Here is a 16,671-nt window from a genome sequence, read left to right on the forward strand (position 1 = left end):
ACCTCCAAGGAGAGAGATTCCAAAACCTCTCTGGGTAATGTGTTCCAGTGTTTTACTACCCTCCAAGTGAGAAAGTTTTTCCTAATATCTAACCTTAATTTCCATTACTGCAACTTCAGACCATTGCTCCTTGTTCTGTATCTGCCACCACTGAGAACAGTCTAACTCCATCCTATTTGGAACCACCCTTCAGGTAGTTGAAGGCTGCTATTAAATCCACTCTCATCTTCTCTTCTGTAGCTAAGTAGGCCCAGTTCCCTCAGTCTTTCCTCCTAAGTCATGTGTCCCAGCCCCATAAGCATTTTTGTTGCCCTCCACTGGACTCTGTCTGATTTGCCCACATTCTTTCTGAGTGGGGGGCCCAAAACTAGACAGTGCTCCAGATGTGGCTTCACCAGTGCAGAATAGAGGGGAATAATTACTCCCTTGATCTGCTGGCAACACTCCTAACAATGCAGCCCAGTATGCAGTTAGCCTTCTTTAAACAAGGGCACACTGCTGGCTCAGCTTATTCAGCTTCTTGTCCACTGCAACCCCCAGTTCCCTTTCTGCAGAGGTGCTGACTAGCAAGTCAATACCCAGCCTGTACCAGTGCATGGGATTGTTCCACCTTAAGTGCAGGACTTTGCACTTCTCCTTATTGAACATCATTAGATTTCTTCTGGTCCAATCCTCCAATTTGTCTAGGTCTCTCTGAATCCTAACCCTCCCTTCCATTATATCTACCACTTCCTCCAGTTTCATGTCATCTGAAAACTTGCTTAGGGTTCCCTCTATGCCATTTTCCAGGTCATTGATGAAGACATTGAACAAAATAGACCCCATGGCCAACCACTTGGGCACTCCACTTGATAGTGGCTACCAAGTAGACATTAAGCCACTGATTACCACCCACTGCGCCCAATAATCCAGCCAGCTTTCTATCCACCTTACAGTCCATTCATCCAGCCCATACTCCCTCTGCTTGTTTCAAAGTATGCTGTGGGAGACAGTATTAAAAGCCTTGCTAAAGTCAATATTTATCATATCTACTGATCTGTCCACATCCACAGAGCCAGTAATCTCATCATAGAAGGTGATCTGGTTGGTTAGGCATGACTTGCCTTTGGTGAATCCATGCTGATTCAGCAATCCATGCTGATAGTTAGAGTTGGCCTCTTCAACACTTTCAGCAGGAAGTTTTCCCCAACCCACTCCAAAAACTTCCTGGATTGCCTGTGGACTGCTACATTACCCTCCAAGCAGATGTCAGGATTATTGAAGTCCCCTATGAAAACCAGGGCCTGTGATCTGGAAACTTTCACTATCTGTTTGAAGAAATCCTCATCTACCTCATTTTCCTGGTCTGGTGGTCAATATCTAGGCCTTCATTTAAATCACAGACCCAGCCTGTGGTGCAGTAGCTCCTTTAATCTTAGAATTCTCCCCATGCATGCTTTCCCCCTCCCCCACACTGTGATTGGCAGAGGGTCCCATCAGCTCCACCAATGGTCAGGAGGCAAAAATTGTGGGTTTTAGTATGTCATGGGTTTTGCCTCCTACTGCTTGCTGCTGACTGGATGGGAGGCAAAAACTGCGGCATATTTAAAACCATGGTTTTCATCTCCTGGCCATCAGGAGCAAGCGGCAGGACTGATGGGCCCCTCCACCAACCAATGGTGGGGTGATGCACAGAGAACTCCAAGATTAAAGGAGCCACTGTCCCACGAGCTGGGCCTCTGATTTAAACCAGGCCCTCTCTATAGCAGACACCAACCATGACATCACTCTTGTTGCTCTCCCCTCTGACTCCAACCCAGAGACTTTCAACAGGCCTATCTCCAGCTTCATACAGGAGCTCTGAACAATGAGACTTGCATTATCATTTGGAAAGCATTTTAAAAATATATTTAAAAAATGAAACAGCAAAATGTTTTAACTTGATGGTATAATTCATTTTAAAGAGTACCTAAATTTAAAAAGGGGTGATGGGAACAATTAAATAACTCAGACAAATAACATTTCATTTCTCATTCCATATGTATATGTGGTGGGTAAAAAAATCCATCTTGGTTTGACCTAAACTTTTTTCTATGATATTTTGATTTTGCAACTGAACACACACACACAAAAAATCATCATCTTCTAAAATCATGATTCTTATCAGCATGTTCCCAGTTTTACCAGACTGTCAATAACAGAAGTTAGCATTGAGTATTACAATTTACCAGCTGCCAAAGAATCTTTGCTTATCTTAGTGCCCTTATATTGGTATAACAATGCCAATGGAGCTGTAAAAAAAAAAAAAAGAAAAAGAATTCTAGAAGTATTTTGCTTTGTGGAAACAGAATGAGGATTTGGCTCAATAGTTCAATATTGAATCCAAGTTATAGTTTGACCTATGTTGTTTCCCACTTCACCTTAGGTCACTGCAACTTCCTAAAACTCTCAAAATATTTTGGAGTGACAAACAAAACAGAAGATAGACTTTCTGATCATAAACCAACAAAGAGGTTTATGAAGAAAAACAAACATGAATGTTCTGAAAGCATCAAGTAGAGAGGGCAGAGAAACCCCCAAAAATAAATAGGAAGAAAGATACACAGGAAAAGAAGGTAAACAGAAAAGAAACTAACAGAGTAAAAAATAATAAAGCAGTTGAAGCATGTGGCTTCTGAGTGGAAAAAAGCAATGTTCAAGTTCTTGATGCTGTGACAAAGAGGACCTGCATAAGAGAGAAAAGTACTAGTGCTTATATGGGGAAAATAAGGTTCTGAAGAGAGACATGTAAAGTGTTGGAAGCACGGTGTCCCAGATCAAAAGGAGCTGAAGCAGAGGACTACTTAACTTGTCCTGATGGAGGGAATGATGTAGATGCCCATCTACCCACCCACAGCTTGAAAGGAAGACGGAACAAATTGTGCAGTCTCGTGATTAATCCAGGGGACCTTCTTTAAGAAATGGCATTGAGGCAGTTTATACATGAAAGGTATCCATTTCATTTTGAAGCACAAGTGGATTAGCTTGGATGCCAGCTGAAGAAATAATAAAAACTCCAGGCTAAATCAGTCACTAAAATCCTATGGGACGGAGGCTGTGTACATATGTTCAGATAATCTATGAGAATTCAACTGAGTTTCTTTTCTTTGTCAAAAAACTTATCTGCAGACCCCTAAGCCCCAGAGACCATTTCTGCATAGTCAAGGGGCTCCTGTGCACACATCTGAGCCTGCTCTGCAGGCTCCCAGCAATGATGACAACAGTATACAGAGTGATGACAGCAGTGCACTGATGACAGCAGTGCCTAGAGCAGCCCTGATTGGCTGACTCAGATTGCTTTCCCTTGCAGCACAGCGAAGGGATTCTCCCTGGACCTGAGGGAGGGGAGAGGGCTACAAGCAAAACATGCTAAGAAGTTGGAGGATTGTGTTGCAGCTTCTTTCAGAAACTAGATGTGTATAGAAGTTTGCTGTCCCATGAGCAACTCTCCCAGGAGCCATTTAACTTTGGTTACTCCTGAGTTATTTGTTTTTTGGATTAGCCACTTATGTGAGAAAAATCCTAGCTTCTATTGGTAGAGCAAGCAACTGTCCCAGGATAAACTGAATGTCTATACATTGCCATAAATAGTTAAAACACCAGTGACTGATATTCAGAGTGGCTCTGTATATGAGCCTAGTTAGCTTTCTTTCACCTAGCTCAAGTACTACTGATCTGTCCCTTGAAAATCCAGTAGGCAAGAGTGCTAGTCCCAATGCTCCAGATTTATGTATTTTGTAATTATGTGGGTAGCATATGTACGTATCACAGTTGATGAATGAAATCCTGTCTTCACTGAAGTTAGTGTTAGTTTTGCCATTTACTTTTATGGAGGATGGATTTTATTGCATGGGCCTAAAAGAAGGGTAGTGAAAAACACCTATTGGATACACTTGGAGACTGGGTCAGTACAAGAGGATAAAAGCACTGCATAAAAACAATGTGCCCAAGACATGCAAAAGAGAGAGATAAAGGATATAATTAGTTTATAAAACAAGGGTAGCTAAAAGGAACATGAAATAAAAGAGAAAATGGCTTCAGAGAGAATACATACAGGCAATACAAGGGCAGAAGACAAAGAACAAAAAAGGGAAATAAAATAGGGAAAAATAATTTAAAAGAAAGGAAAGTGGGTGGGACGGGAAACACTTCCAAAGAGTTTGGGAGGGGAGGATTGGAGGTGGGGGGGGGATGCAGCAGAAACAAAAAAACTCAGATAAAGACAACACAGAGAGAATGAAATAACACAAAGCAAAACAACCAAAAAGAGATGGATTGTGGAAGCAACAACAAACCCGTGACAACAAAAATTAGAAAGATACCTGGGAAGGGTACTGGTAAAAATATATACTGCAGCAGAGGGAATATCAGAAACACAGGAGAAATTAAAGCAAAATATTACTCAGACCTGATGTTAATCATCTTTACTACCTGTTTGCAGTCTCATGTTTACTTGATTTCATTTTGTCAAGGGCGGGGAGGTGGAGTGGTACAGCCGCTCCCTCCCTTCCTGCTTCCCCCCAGTCACTTTCACTTCTGCCATGCCCAAACTTTAAAACCAACTGCCTGGGAGAGGTAGTAGCATTTCTATTCAGGCAGTGCTGAGACAGTCAATTGACTTCATGGCTCATTATCTTCTCTCTGATTCATATTAATCTCTCTCCACTCCAGAGGTATTAATGGCCCTTTCTCCTTTTTAATGATCTTGATGCTCTTCTATTCAAACTATCCTTTCCTTGGCACGTTTGCTTTCTGTTAGCCATTTCTGGTGATGGCTTTCTTCAATTTTATAGATGCTCAAGGAGGCTAGATTTTATTTTATGAATTTGAATAATAGATGTACATTTTGCTATAATGACTATAGAACTAATGATACAATATCCTTTAGCTATTTTTGCCTAGTTTGTTGTGTTTTTTAAAATTGTATATATACTGTAGCAAATCATTGCACATTCCAATGAGTATATTTGCTTTTTGTTTTGATCCTGAACAGAATAATAAAGTGCTAGCCCCCTACCATATTAGTAAAACTTCTGGTTTCTTTTTAACTGGAGAAAAATATGCATTTGTGTTATATGATAATGTGCCTTACCATTTGCACCCCCTCCCCCTTTGCAAAATCCTAGATCCACACATGAACCTGTCTATCCGCTTTTTCCTAGTGACCTGTTGAAACCCCACCTAATCTCTGCTTTTGGGATCTGATCCTGAAGAGCCATTGCAAATATACATGTAGGACTTTTCTCTGCACATTAAATATAGGATTTCATTCTTTTTGGTCATACACTGGACTGGTATAAATTGGCAAATCTCCAGCCAAATGCTGAAGCTCCTGTTTCACTCACCTGCATACAGTGTCTCCTACTACCTTCCTACTTGTTCAATGAGCAAATCTTGCTTGTAGATATGTGTACATCTCTTTTCATTATGTTGAGATCAGCATGTAAATTGAGTTAGAATTTTACATAATATTTTTTAAGATGAACTTCCAAGATGCCCTTTCTAGCACCTCCCAAAAACAGGTGAAGAAACTCCCCTCTTCCTGCTTGTTCTTTAGTAGCTATATAAAACACACTAGTAGTATACTACTAATAATGGCATACTGCTGCTACAGCTACTGATATAATCCTCATAATTTTTAGTTAGGTAAGAGGAAGGAAGTTTTTCTCTTCCATTTCCAAGGTCCTAATAAGACCCTGATTCCTCTAGATGAGTCTTACATGCTATAACTTCAATAACCTAAAAGTTTTTGAGATCAGGTAATAGGTATTAGTTAGGAGGGGATTTATGCTGTATTTGGGGTTATTAAGATTGATCCATGGGAAAGATTTCATTTTTATGTGGTCTTAGCATCTACTGAAGCCTCAGAAATGTTATATAATTATACTGGAAGAAGGGGAATATATTTAATACAATTTTATAAGCAAAGGAGATAATTTTTTGAAAACCTAAGAGCTCTATACCTTTGGTGAAGCTAACTTAGTTACATAGGGCTAGCTCTTCTGAATGGAGATGCATTGATTTTTTTTAATCCTTACTTATAGAGCAGTAAACTACATGGATCATCGACTTGAAGGAATGTACTACTGGGAAGGTTTAAAACTATATAGCTGTGCTAGTGTTGAAATCAGATTTACAGTGCAGTAAATATGTATTTCCCTATGTGCATCGCACTACTGGCAAAAGCAGGCTTGCTTCCACTGGCAGCTGTTTTCATGAATTATGTATTATCAATTTAAAGAATACCAGTCATAGCATTTCTTAATTAGTTAGAACTGATAAACCTCAGGTATACGTCCCATCCTCATCCTACTGTGGAACTACAGTTGACCTTTCTTTCTAAGGTGGATCATTTTGGAAACTCTGCAATAAAAATACTGTCTCCCTCATTCCTCCCTGCCCCCACCAATTTTCTTTTGGTGACTTCTGAGGAATTGTAAAAGTGTTGAATTCTTCACATTTTCATTGTTACTAGATCCTCAGGGAATTTCAACATTATTGCCTCTGCTATATGTAGTAATCTGAACCTATATAAACCCATGACACAGTATGTCTACACCTGTGCCCAACTGAGCACTTGTTACTACACAGTCAGTTAGTACTTGCTCTAGCAAGTACTAAATAACTGCACAGTAATCACCAGTACCATGTAGTCTTGGCACCACATGAATCATTTCCAACCCTACTGCACAATAGCATCAAGCTACTATGCAGTACCTTATTGCTACTGCAAAGTAGTGGCAGCGCCACTGATGCTACATCGCCATAGCAAAGACCTGCATCGCTGTAGTTCATCACTATGGCTATGTAGCATCTCATATAGACATATCCTGTGTCTCTTTTATATCATCTAGAAGATTTAGATAGAATGAATCGCACCACACATTTTACAGGTAAATTATTTTATGCCCATTACCCTTCATGCTTTGATAACTATACTATTGGCTAAATCAAAGATCCTTTTTTAGTTTTATACTTTGTTCACCTGTAAAATTTTGATTGAATTCAGTGGGAGTTTGCATGTGTAGGGAATAAGTGCAACAGGTTTTTTTGCAAGTCTTTTAGCACTGGAATGTTTATGAACAAAATATCATTATTCAATTTCCTTTCAATATTACCAGAAAATAATAAAAATTCATAAAACTCTGCAGGATCCATTTGCAGAATAATTGGTGAGGAATTAGTCCTTAACCAAAACAGCAGCTGCCTGTCTCACTGAAGCTTTACCTGCTAGATAGAAACTTGTTCTCTAATTCCACTGGATTTGGGGAAGGAAAATTATTGGCTTTATTCAAATCTGTTTTTATTTTTTATTCAGAAGTACAGTTTATGAGGCTTTACGACATGCTGCTGTATGGAAGTTATACTAACTGTCTATTTCATTCCATAAAGTTATTTAGAGATGTGCCAGGATTCAAGAACCTTCCAGGTGTGGAAAATAACCCTTTCTCACTTCTACCCCTTGGCAAACCTAAAACTATTATGACTAATCCGTACGTGCAGGAGCACTTGGTACACGGATTCGTATGTTTTATTTTGTCTGTTTGGGGTTTTTTTTTGTCAAATTAAAAATGTATCCAACTACTGTTTTTACAGAATGCAGAAATTCAGGGAAAATCTGAGTGAGTTACATTATCCCCAGAAGTCCGCACCAGCTGGAGGCAGCATTGATAAATTATGGGAAATGCTAAAGTTATACAAGAAACACTAATGCCATGTTGAATGGCAAAGAAGGGACATTTTCACCCATATGTCAAGTTGCAATTTTTAAAATAATGTAGCATGTGCAGTTATAACCCTTAATAGTCTTTAGAAATATAGTTTCTTGCACATAAATACATCCCATGAAGTGACAGTACATAACAAGATTGGCACAGTAAAGCACAACACATCAAAAAGTACAAGCTAGACCAGAACATTTAAAAAAAGATGTGGACTTTCCAAAATTTGTTTATGCTTTTTACTAGCCTCCTGTTAACCATAAAAAAGATTTGTCTGAAACAACTGTGAGGAGTCCTGTGCTTGGTGGTACATGAATTCTGACACATCTCTGGAGTCATGCAATACAAGCAAAGAAAAGAATAAAGTTTATTATTAGAAGAGAATGCATTCATGTGAACGTACATCTATTAGGAAGTGCTCCCACTCTTGACCATGGGAAAGTCTACTGATGACTTACTGTTGGTTTCAAGACTTTCACAGAGTTCAGTTTTGACCTCGCCATTTGGTCTGTCATTTCCTTTTTGGATCAGTTTGCTTTGCATTGTGGCAGCTGTCACAACAGCCTTGAAGCTCCTCTTCCGTTTTTGAACATTCTGCTCTGGATGAAAAATGATAATATAAACCTTGGGCATGTAGAGCATACCCAGAGACACAGAAGCACTTAAACTCATGGAGACAGTAAGTGTTGTTGTCTGGATGTACATCTGGGGGAGAAAGAAACAACAATATAAAGATCAATGTTTATAGGATTTAAAATATCACGGCAAACATAGTAATTATCTTAAAAATACTAACTAAAAATGGGAATGATACCGTACTGTCACTTTACTGTGTATGCTGCAGAAGCAACCTTCACTCAGTTTGTCTTTAATTATAGTCAAGTGTTCCTTTTTTTTTTTTTTTTTGCACTAAGGAGTGGGAGGTAGAAGCAGCAAATGTTTATTAAACTCTATTCCCATAAAAATAATTAAGTCACTGTAACTACATTTTCAGATTATAAACAAGTGTGATGGTGCAGGGATAATATACAAAAGGCTGACAAGGTTAGCCCTGTATCATCTATTCTAATAAACAGAAGCTTCTGGAATAATATGCCATTCAATGATTCACCAGTGCATGTGATGCTGTTCAACTGGCAACAAGCTTAACATAGAATCTAATGAGAAACCTTTGATTTACTGTTTGAGTTTTGAGCTGGGAAGAAAATGAGCTTCTCCGCAATGAAACCTGAATTTCATTGAGTTTGGGTTTATTCTTTTCTTTTCTTTTTACATGTTCACATTATTGTTGAATTCTAAGCACAGTATTATGTGGGACACAACAGATATGTTATTATGTGGTGGATCCTGTAAACAGGAAATCCAGAAACAATGCTTCTAGAGAACCGGTGTGAAATAGAACTCAGTCATTTACAGATGTACAGAATTTGCCATCTCAAAGGGAGCTTATCTATCACTTACTGCTACCTATGAAAACCAAACTATTCTGATCCTCCCTCAGTACCCTGGGGTGAGGGGCGGGGAGGGGGCGGTTGATGATGTCTTCATCATAACAATCATAGAAGATAATCACTTATTTGAGGAAGTATCCAGTCAACAAATTAAACTGCTAAATGAGCTTCTGACTAACATTTACTTTTTCCTGGAGGGACCATATTTTATTGTACAAGTCTTGTACTTAAGTTCTTATGGCTATCTCAGTAATACTGTAGCTCTACTGGACAAAACACAGAGTCCACCCTTATGCATACAGTAGAATCTGTTCCATGTCTTGGCAAAAATGTATTAACATTTAATCTTGTTTTCAGGTGTATTTTTACATGATAGCCAACACCATCATATAAACCAGCAGATAAAGTAGTAAGAATCTGCAAGTAATGTCAGCCTCCAAATCAACCTTTTTTAGAGCAGCCAGAACTTCAATCCTTAGCAGAAAGCTATATATGCAATAAACTAGTCTTATCGTTACTCAAGCATTAGCAGATTTTGAACGTTCTTCATTTCATGAACAAATATTTTCCATTAGGTATTTCATCTTTAGAGATCACAAGGAAATGCTACTTTCACTTAAAGCACTACTAGGTGGACAATTTTCACAAATCTGTTTCAGTGGTGTGAACTCTCAAAACAAGTCACTCTGCAAAACATCTGTGTAATTGTATAAAGATATGCCAAATCTTTTCAAAAGCCAAGTACACTGCAGGATACCACAATTTACTCCTTGGGAAGAACTTTGGCACTTTTCTAATTGACAACACTAAACACAGAGGATACAGTTTCAAAGATAATTGTATGCCTTCAACTGACAAGATAATCAGGATTTCACATTTTGTTAATGAAAGTGGTAGTCAATTCTTCTTTCAATTAAACAATCTGTCAAGAGAATACCTCAGAAAATAATAGATTCTGCTCTCACACTAATACAAATCTGGGAGCTCTAACTGCAATCCAGTTGCTCTGTGTTAATATTGGTACAACTGAAAGCAGAATTTGGCCTATTAAGATTTGATTAAAATAAGCAAAGGGTTTTTGCAGATGGAAGATATCTGCACATATTTAAAATGCATGTGGCTTATACAAATGGCATAAACCTCTATCATATACCTTAGATAATGAATATCACCCAAAAGCAAAATATACAGCGACCGCCTGCCAGTAGGGCTGTTCACTAACTATTTTGATAGTTTCTTGAAGTTTCACTTACATGGTGCAAATGATTAGGGTTGTGCAAAGCTTCAGTCCCTGATTTGATCTGGCGGAGATTTGGATCGATTCGGTGACCGAATCTCTGAATCTGAATTGAATCAGAGGAGACTTTAATCACTCTGAATTGAATCCGAACCCTCCAAATCAATTTGAAGAGATTCAGAAAGATTCAGACACAGCTTTAAATGTCTTTTCTACATACCTCTAGGTAGCAGGGGCTGGTGAATGCTGTGATGCTGGGGTGCATGGCGTGTTCCACAGAAGCGTGGGGAGCTCTCCAGAGCGCTCGGCAGCAGATCTGGAAGTGGACCAGAAGCACTTCCGGGTCCGCCAGGGAATGCACTACCCACAACCCCTGCACCCCTTGGCTCAGCAACTGGTTTCTCCTGGGTCTGGGGAGGCACCCAGGGTGCCCCTGGGGCCGATCATGGAGCCAGGGAGGTGGGGGGGGGGGCAGCATGCTCCCTGTTGGACCCAGAAGTGGACCAGAAGTACTGCACTCCTGTGGGATGCTCCATGCACCCCAGCATCACAGCAATCACAAGCCATGCCTGCTACCTCAAGGTATGTAGAAAAAACTTTTGAAGCTGTGTCTATGGCCAAATTGCTGATTCTCTGAATCAGCATCAGATCTTCAGATCTGGATTCGGCCAAATCAAATCAGGGACAGTGTTCTGAATCAACGAATCAAATCATTGTCCATGATTCAGGCCGAATCCAAATCTGAATCAAATAGGTCCCACTTTGCGCACCCCTACAAATGATGTGTATGCCATTTTACAGAAAGGAAAGTTACAAAGTATGATTTTTTTTTGGAGCTAGTAGGTATAATTGCTAGTTGGTAAACTCAGATAGAGACTGCAAGGAGCCTACCACCTATGACCTCTACTGTGTACCTTAAGCACAGCCTTGCAAAGCTGACTTGTAAGTGTGCAATAGAACTGTCCCTCAGGGAGCCAGTTTTTCCTGGAGCTCTGAAGTAGGCTGTGCCTGTGCTCAGGGTGAACTATTCAATCTATGTACACAAGGGCCATGCAAAAATCTGCCTGTATCTTGTTACTAAAAACAGTGACCATAAAACTCAAAGATTGTTACACTTGATTTCACATTGACAAAGGCTAAAATCAGTGCAAATTCATAAAGCCTAACTAAGGTTTGAGCTTTGGCTTGTTCAAAACTGGGATTTATCAGTGGTTCAGAAATGAAATAATATACACCTTGTATTTTCATATTATTTCCATATACAGCTACATGCGACTTGGCTCTTTTCAATTAATATCACTTTGAGGTTCTAGGTTTATTCCAAGTTGTAACTCAAAATGCAACACACGGGTTGCATGGATCAAGGAAAAATCATATAATACCTAATGAGATTGCCTTTGTTTTATACACTTCTTCTTACAAGGTAGACCTAAGCCAAAATAAAAGGTTCAAACACTCTTAAATTTTGGATAAATTTGTTTGCAAACATTGTATCAGAACCCCATTTTTACCTATACAACACATATTGTCAGTATTTGTAGCATAAGTAGCCCACTTTGTGACTAGGAACATGTTATTTATTATGCCTCATAGTACATAGAAGAACTAATGATTTCAGCAGGAAGTAGGTTTGAAACAAACAAAAGGATCTCTTTTTTATACGGCAATAATTAACATGTGGAAATTATAGCCACAGGATTGTTGTAGAGGCCAATTATGTAAAAAAAAAAAAAACTAGACAAGTTTATGGAGGATAAATTCATCACCCTGTTAGAAGCAGGATATCAAGCTAATAACCTTTGGTCTAGCCCAGTATAGCCATTTTTCTGTTTTAATGTTTCTGCAGTTCTACAAGTAAAGGCCATATAGAAGTAAAGACAAAGAACAGGCCTCTATGCACCCAAAGAAGACCATTACAAAACTGTGTTATGAATATAAAGAGAATGGGTAGTATTTATTGTTCTTTGATCCCTTGACTTGCATTCTTACCTGCACAGTGCCCCAGCTTCAACAGCCAGGGCTTAGGGTATTCTTCTAGAAAGTGGGAGACATGGATTTGATTCAGATAAGGAGAATCTAGAACCAGATCTTTGAGTCTCGTCTCATGGGACATTTAGCACATACTCTATTTATACTGCAGTTAGCATTACCATGCTGTATTAAAAGTTAGAATGTGTTCTACACAGTCAGACAGTCATGCTAAGTGTAATGTGTGACATGATGGGGGGGGAGGGGAATAGGGGGAAGGGTCAAGTCTCTGGTATGGTGCCAGGGCTGGGACCAACAATCAACTGATTTTTTCAGCGTTGCACCAGAACCGACTGTGGATCTCAGCCCTAGGACTACGCTGGAGCTGGTTCGAGATTCTGACGCTGTATGGGGGCTGGGACTGACAATCAGCTGATTGTCAGTCCCGGCCCTAGAGGACCACACTGAAGCCAGTTCAAGATAGACCCTGCCTGACAGGGTTACAACAACACTACATTTTGATAAGCTTCCTAAACTAAACAAAAAGCTTTTTCTTCTTTTTAAACAAGAAGCTTTTCTTCTTGAAATATTTGTGTTTACCTACAAGTCTTCATTTAGATTTTACTATAATGCCCATCATCTAACATTCCCTTGAACAAAAAAAAAAATTCTGAACTTTCAGGTTGCAGAGAGTTTATTTATAATGGCATTTATTGATTATGATTCTTGTACATTTAATCAGACACTAGACATATTAAAATCCTACCATTAGTTCTGGATGGAAAATCTGATAGGAGGATTTTCCCAGAAAACATGCCCTCTTCACAAAATCAACATTATCTGCAATAAATATCCATCTTGCCAGACGTTTTCTTCTATTAAAAACCTGAAATTATGTCTCCTTACCAGGAGGTTTTAGGCAATTTAACTTTCTACCTGAAGACAGTGGGAAGCCACACTTGGCTTGGGGAAGGAAGGCTCTGACTTTTTTGCTTCCCTAGCAAATGTCCCCACCCAGGCTCTGTGACAGGAGTTGGGCCCAGGCAGCAGGCAGCTGCTGGGGGCAGGGGGCAATGTCTGAACCCTGGCTGTGATCCTGGAGCCAGGGGCTGGAGCTGCCTGCTGCAGAAATAAAGGGACATTGTCCCCACCCCAGCTCCACAGTCAGAGCCAGCCCCAGTGACATAGAAGCACAAATACAAGGTGCAAGGAGCCATAAGAGTCACCATTGATGGTCTTTTACATCTTTGGAATTCATTCTTCCAAAAGCCTGCTGGAATCCAAGTCTAGCAAGCTTCAGAATATGATACATTTGGTTTATTTTTTTTCTGACTCTAGTTTTCTGTTTGATTTTATTCCTGACAAAAGAGCAATGTCTTTTTATTTTTATGCAATGTGAACAGCTTTATCATTCTGAGAGAATAAATATCCAAGTGCTACAGCACTAGCTGCTCTACGAATAAATATAACAAACAAATAGCAGCAAAGACAGTTCAGTTTAAAAAAGCTATTGCATTCTCAGTAACTTTCTGTATGTTTCACAGTACCTATTCATAGGGATTAGGGGGGGGTCTTTTTTTTTCTGGCAACACTTCTCGTGTACACAGAAAGCAATTAATGTGCTGCTTAGACTAGAACTCCTCCAAAACTGCATCCCTTTTGTCCAGAACTCTTCCAAAATTGAAGATTTAACTTGGCTGCTCCAGAAAGGATGCTGCTGCTTGAAGGTGTTATACTATTTTCATAGCTAGACATTAGGTATTGTGATGATGAAAATAGTATAACACCTTCAAGCAGCATTTTAGGTGTTTATAGGTTGGTTTACTAAACAGTATATATACACAATGTCTTTGTCATTAGAATCTTCCACTCCAGACAGTTGGGAAGATGGGGACTTTCATATCTTCTACTAACTACCATTAGGAAAGTATGCAAACTTCCACCCAGTTAGAAGGATTCAACTTTCATCTTTGCTCTGTCTACTGAAGGATCTATGCCACCAGTAGAGGCTAACTGTACCACAATGTTGTTGATGTCACAGTCTGGGCTACAAGTCAAAAGGCAAGTCCTCCGGCATGAGACTTATATCTGTACATGTATATGTGAAAGGTAGGCTGCAGGTAAAAGTTTTATGACCAGAAGGTCCAATTAAAACCTGGTAACTATAAACTCTAACTGCAGCCAAGCAGAATAGCTAATAATTAATACTTCACATATTCTGCAAAAATCCCCTAAACTGGGATCTATCATTTTTAAAAGTGAAAACACTAAATTTAAGGTTTTCATTATATTTATCATTTTGTTAAAAGATGCATAAAGCACTAGATTTTGCCTCAAACATCTTTGTGGAGGAAAATTATGGAAAACTATTGATTAAAATAGTGAGAGAAAACTGAAATCTTTCTCAGTAACATGAAAGCACTGTGTTCACTTGTTTATTATCTTTAACAGTAAACATAAATTGTGATTCCATGTGTTGCACTGGATATTGGGAAAACAGATTCTTGCTCTTTTTATCTGTGCATTTCACAGCTTTCAAAATTTAAAGGGAAGAAAAGATCTGATGATAGATTTGAATTTAAATGTGTGTCAGGCTTGAAATGCATGAATTGGTATAAAGCTCATATGCCATCAGAAGATGCCATCAGAGGCTTGTAGCCTCAATGGAGCCCATATGTACCTGCATTCCATAAAGTTAATTATGGTAATAGCTTCAGTGTTCCGATATTTTTCATTTTAAGTTTGCTATGGATCCCTTCTGAAATTTTCTATAAGCATTCCCTTTCTAACTGAAACTTGTTCCATGGTTGTTGGATGTACCACAACTATCTGTGTTAAAAGAGAGAGATGGTTTAGATTTACTTCATTTACAATTCTTATCACACTTCAGTTAGAAAAATAATAAGCGTTAGAAAGTAAAACTATTTGAATCTATGTCAGCCTTAAATCTGAATCTCTGCCTTCACCCATTATCTCTATCTAACATTCAGCGGCAGGGCACAGTCCCCTCTTTCTCAGACAAAAACTGAAAATCAGTGTATCACTAAAGACCAGAGGGTTGAGTCTACTCTGATACAGAGCAGAAACCACAGCATTTTAGACCTTATGCTTCATGCAATATACCATTTTCATTCATTACACTACTATGACCTGTCAACTGCATTGTCATTCATCCATACTGCAATCCATATATTTTAAAAAAATACCCAATATCCAGATATTGGCCAGAGCAACCTGAAGTGATATGTTTATTTTAGGCACAGGCGGTAATATCCCGAAATGATGAACAGCCAGATCTCAAATCTAACAGAGAGTGGGAGCTTTGCACATACAACACTTCTGAAAATCAGGCTCCTGACTAAGAAAACCTGCCTCAAATGCAAAAATGCTCCTCCTAAGTGATCCATTTCCAGCTTTCTCTTGAAGACTTCCAATACTGGAGTTCCCACAATTTCCTGACAGAGCCTATTCTACCACCTGACTATTCTAACAGTAAGTAAGATTTTCCTAAAATCTAAATGGCCTTTCCTGTAATTTAACGGAATTAAGGCTAAGTCTTTGTAAGGGAATAGACTTTCAGATATTCACATTTGGAGAAAAAACACCTTGTAGTACAATGTAACACAAGGTCTATCCAGGTATCCATTAGATGCTACTTATATTTCCAAAAGATGACAGAAGTGGGAGGCAAATGACATACAACATGCTGTGTTGATTTTCTGCAGAGATGTGAATTGTCATTTTACTAAGTCATTATTTAAGATTTTCTAGTGTAGATACATGCATTTTCACACACAACTTCTAACTTGCTTTCTAAAACCTGGAAAAATATACATTCTTCATAGATTCATACACTGTAAGGTCAGAAGGAACCTCAGAAGATCATCGGGTCCAGCCCCCAGCACCAAGCAGGAAAGATAACTGGCAGTCAGGCAACCCCAGCAAGGTGACTGTCCAGTCTCCTCTTGAAGATTTCCAGGGTAGGTGATTGCACCACCTCTGGAGGGAGCTTATTCCACAGTCTGAACACCCTGATAGTGAAGAAGTTTTTCCTAATGGTGAGTCTTCCGGGAGTTTGTGGCCATTACTCCTAGTTTTCCCCTTGGGTGCACTGGTGAACAGTTTCTCACTGAGCCCTTGATGTACTCCCCTAGTGTAGAGATAAGCTCCAACAGGTCCCCTCTCAGTCTTTCTTTCTTCAGGCTGAAGAGTCCCAGATCCCTCAGCCTTTCCTCATATGGCTTGCCATGTCAGACTCTGATCATATGGGAGGCTC

At 39.2% G+C, this 16,671-nt stretch overlaps 1 protein-coding gene across 3 annotated transcripts in view; it reads right to left on the minus strand.

Moving 5' to 3' along the window:
- The window catches only part of GRM8 (glutamate metabotropic receptor 8), a 716,946-nt gene that overhangs the window by 12,594 nt on the left and 687,681 nt on the right, over positions 1-16,671 (minus strand). For 2 of the 3 annotated variants that reach the window (XM_019509286.1, XM_019509287.1), the window contains exon 10: positions 8,143-8,444. In XM_019509286.1, coding sequence (XP_019364831.1) covers positions 8,148-8,444 — 297 coding nt within the window. In that variant the 3' untranslated portion in view covers positions 8,143-8,147. The remainder of the gene's footprint in view (positions 1-8,142; positions 8,445-16,671) is intronic. The other variant, XM_019509288.1, reaches the window with a different exon arrangement.

Source organism: Gavialis gangeticus, unplaced genomic scaffold (assembly GCF_001723915.1).
Source record: "Gavialis gangeticus isolate Ggan-Ray unplaced genomic scaffold, GavGan_comp1, whole genome shotgun sequence".
Taxonomy (NCBI): Eukaryota; Metazoa; Chordata; order Crocodylia; family Gavialidae; genus Gavialis; species Gavialis gangeticus.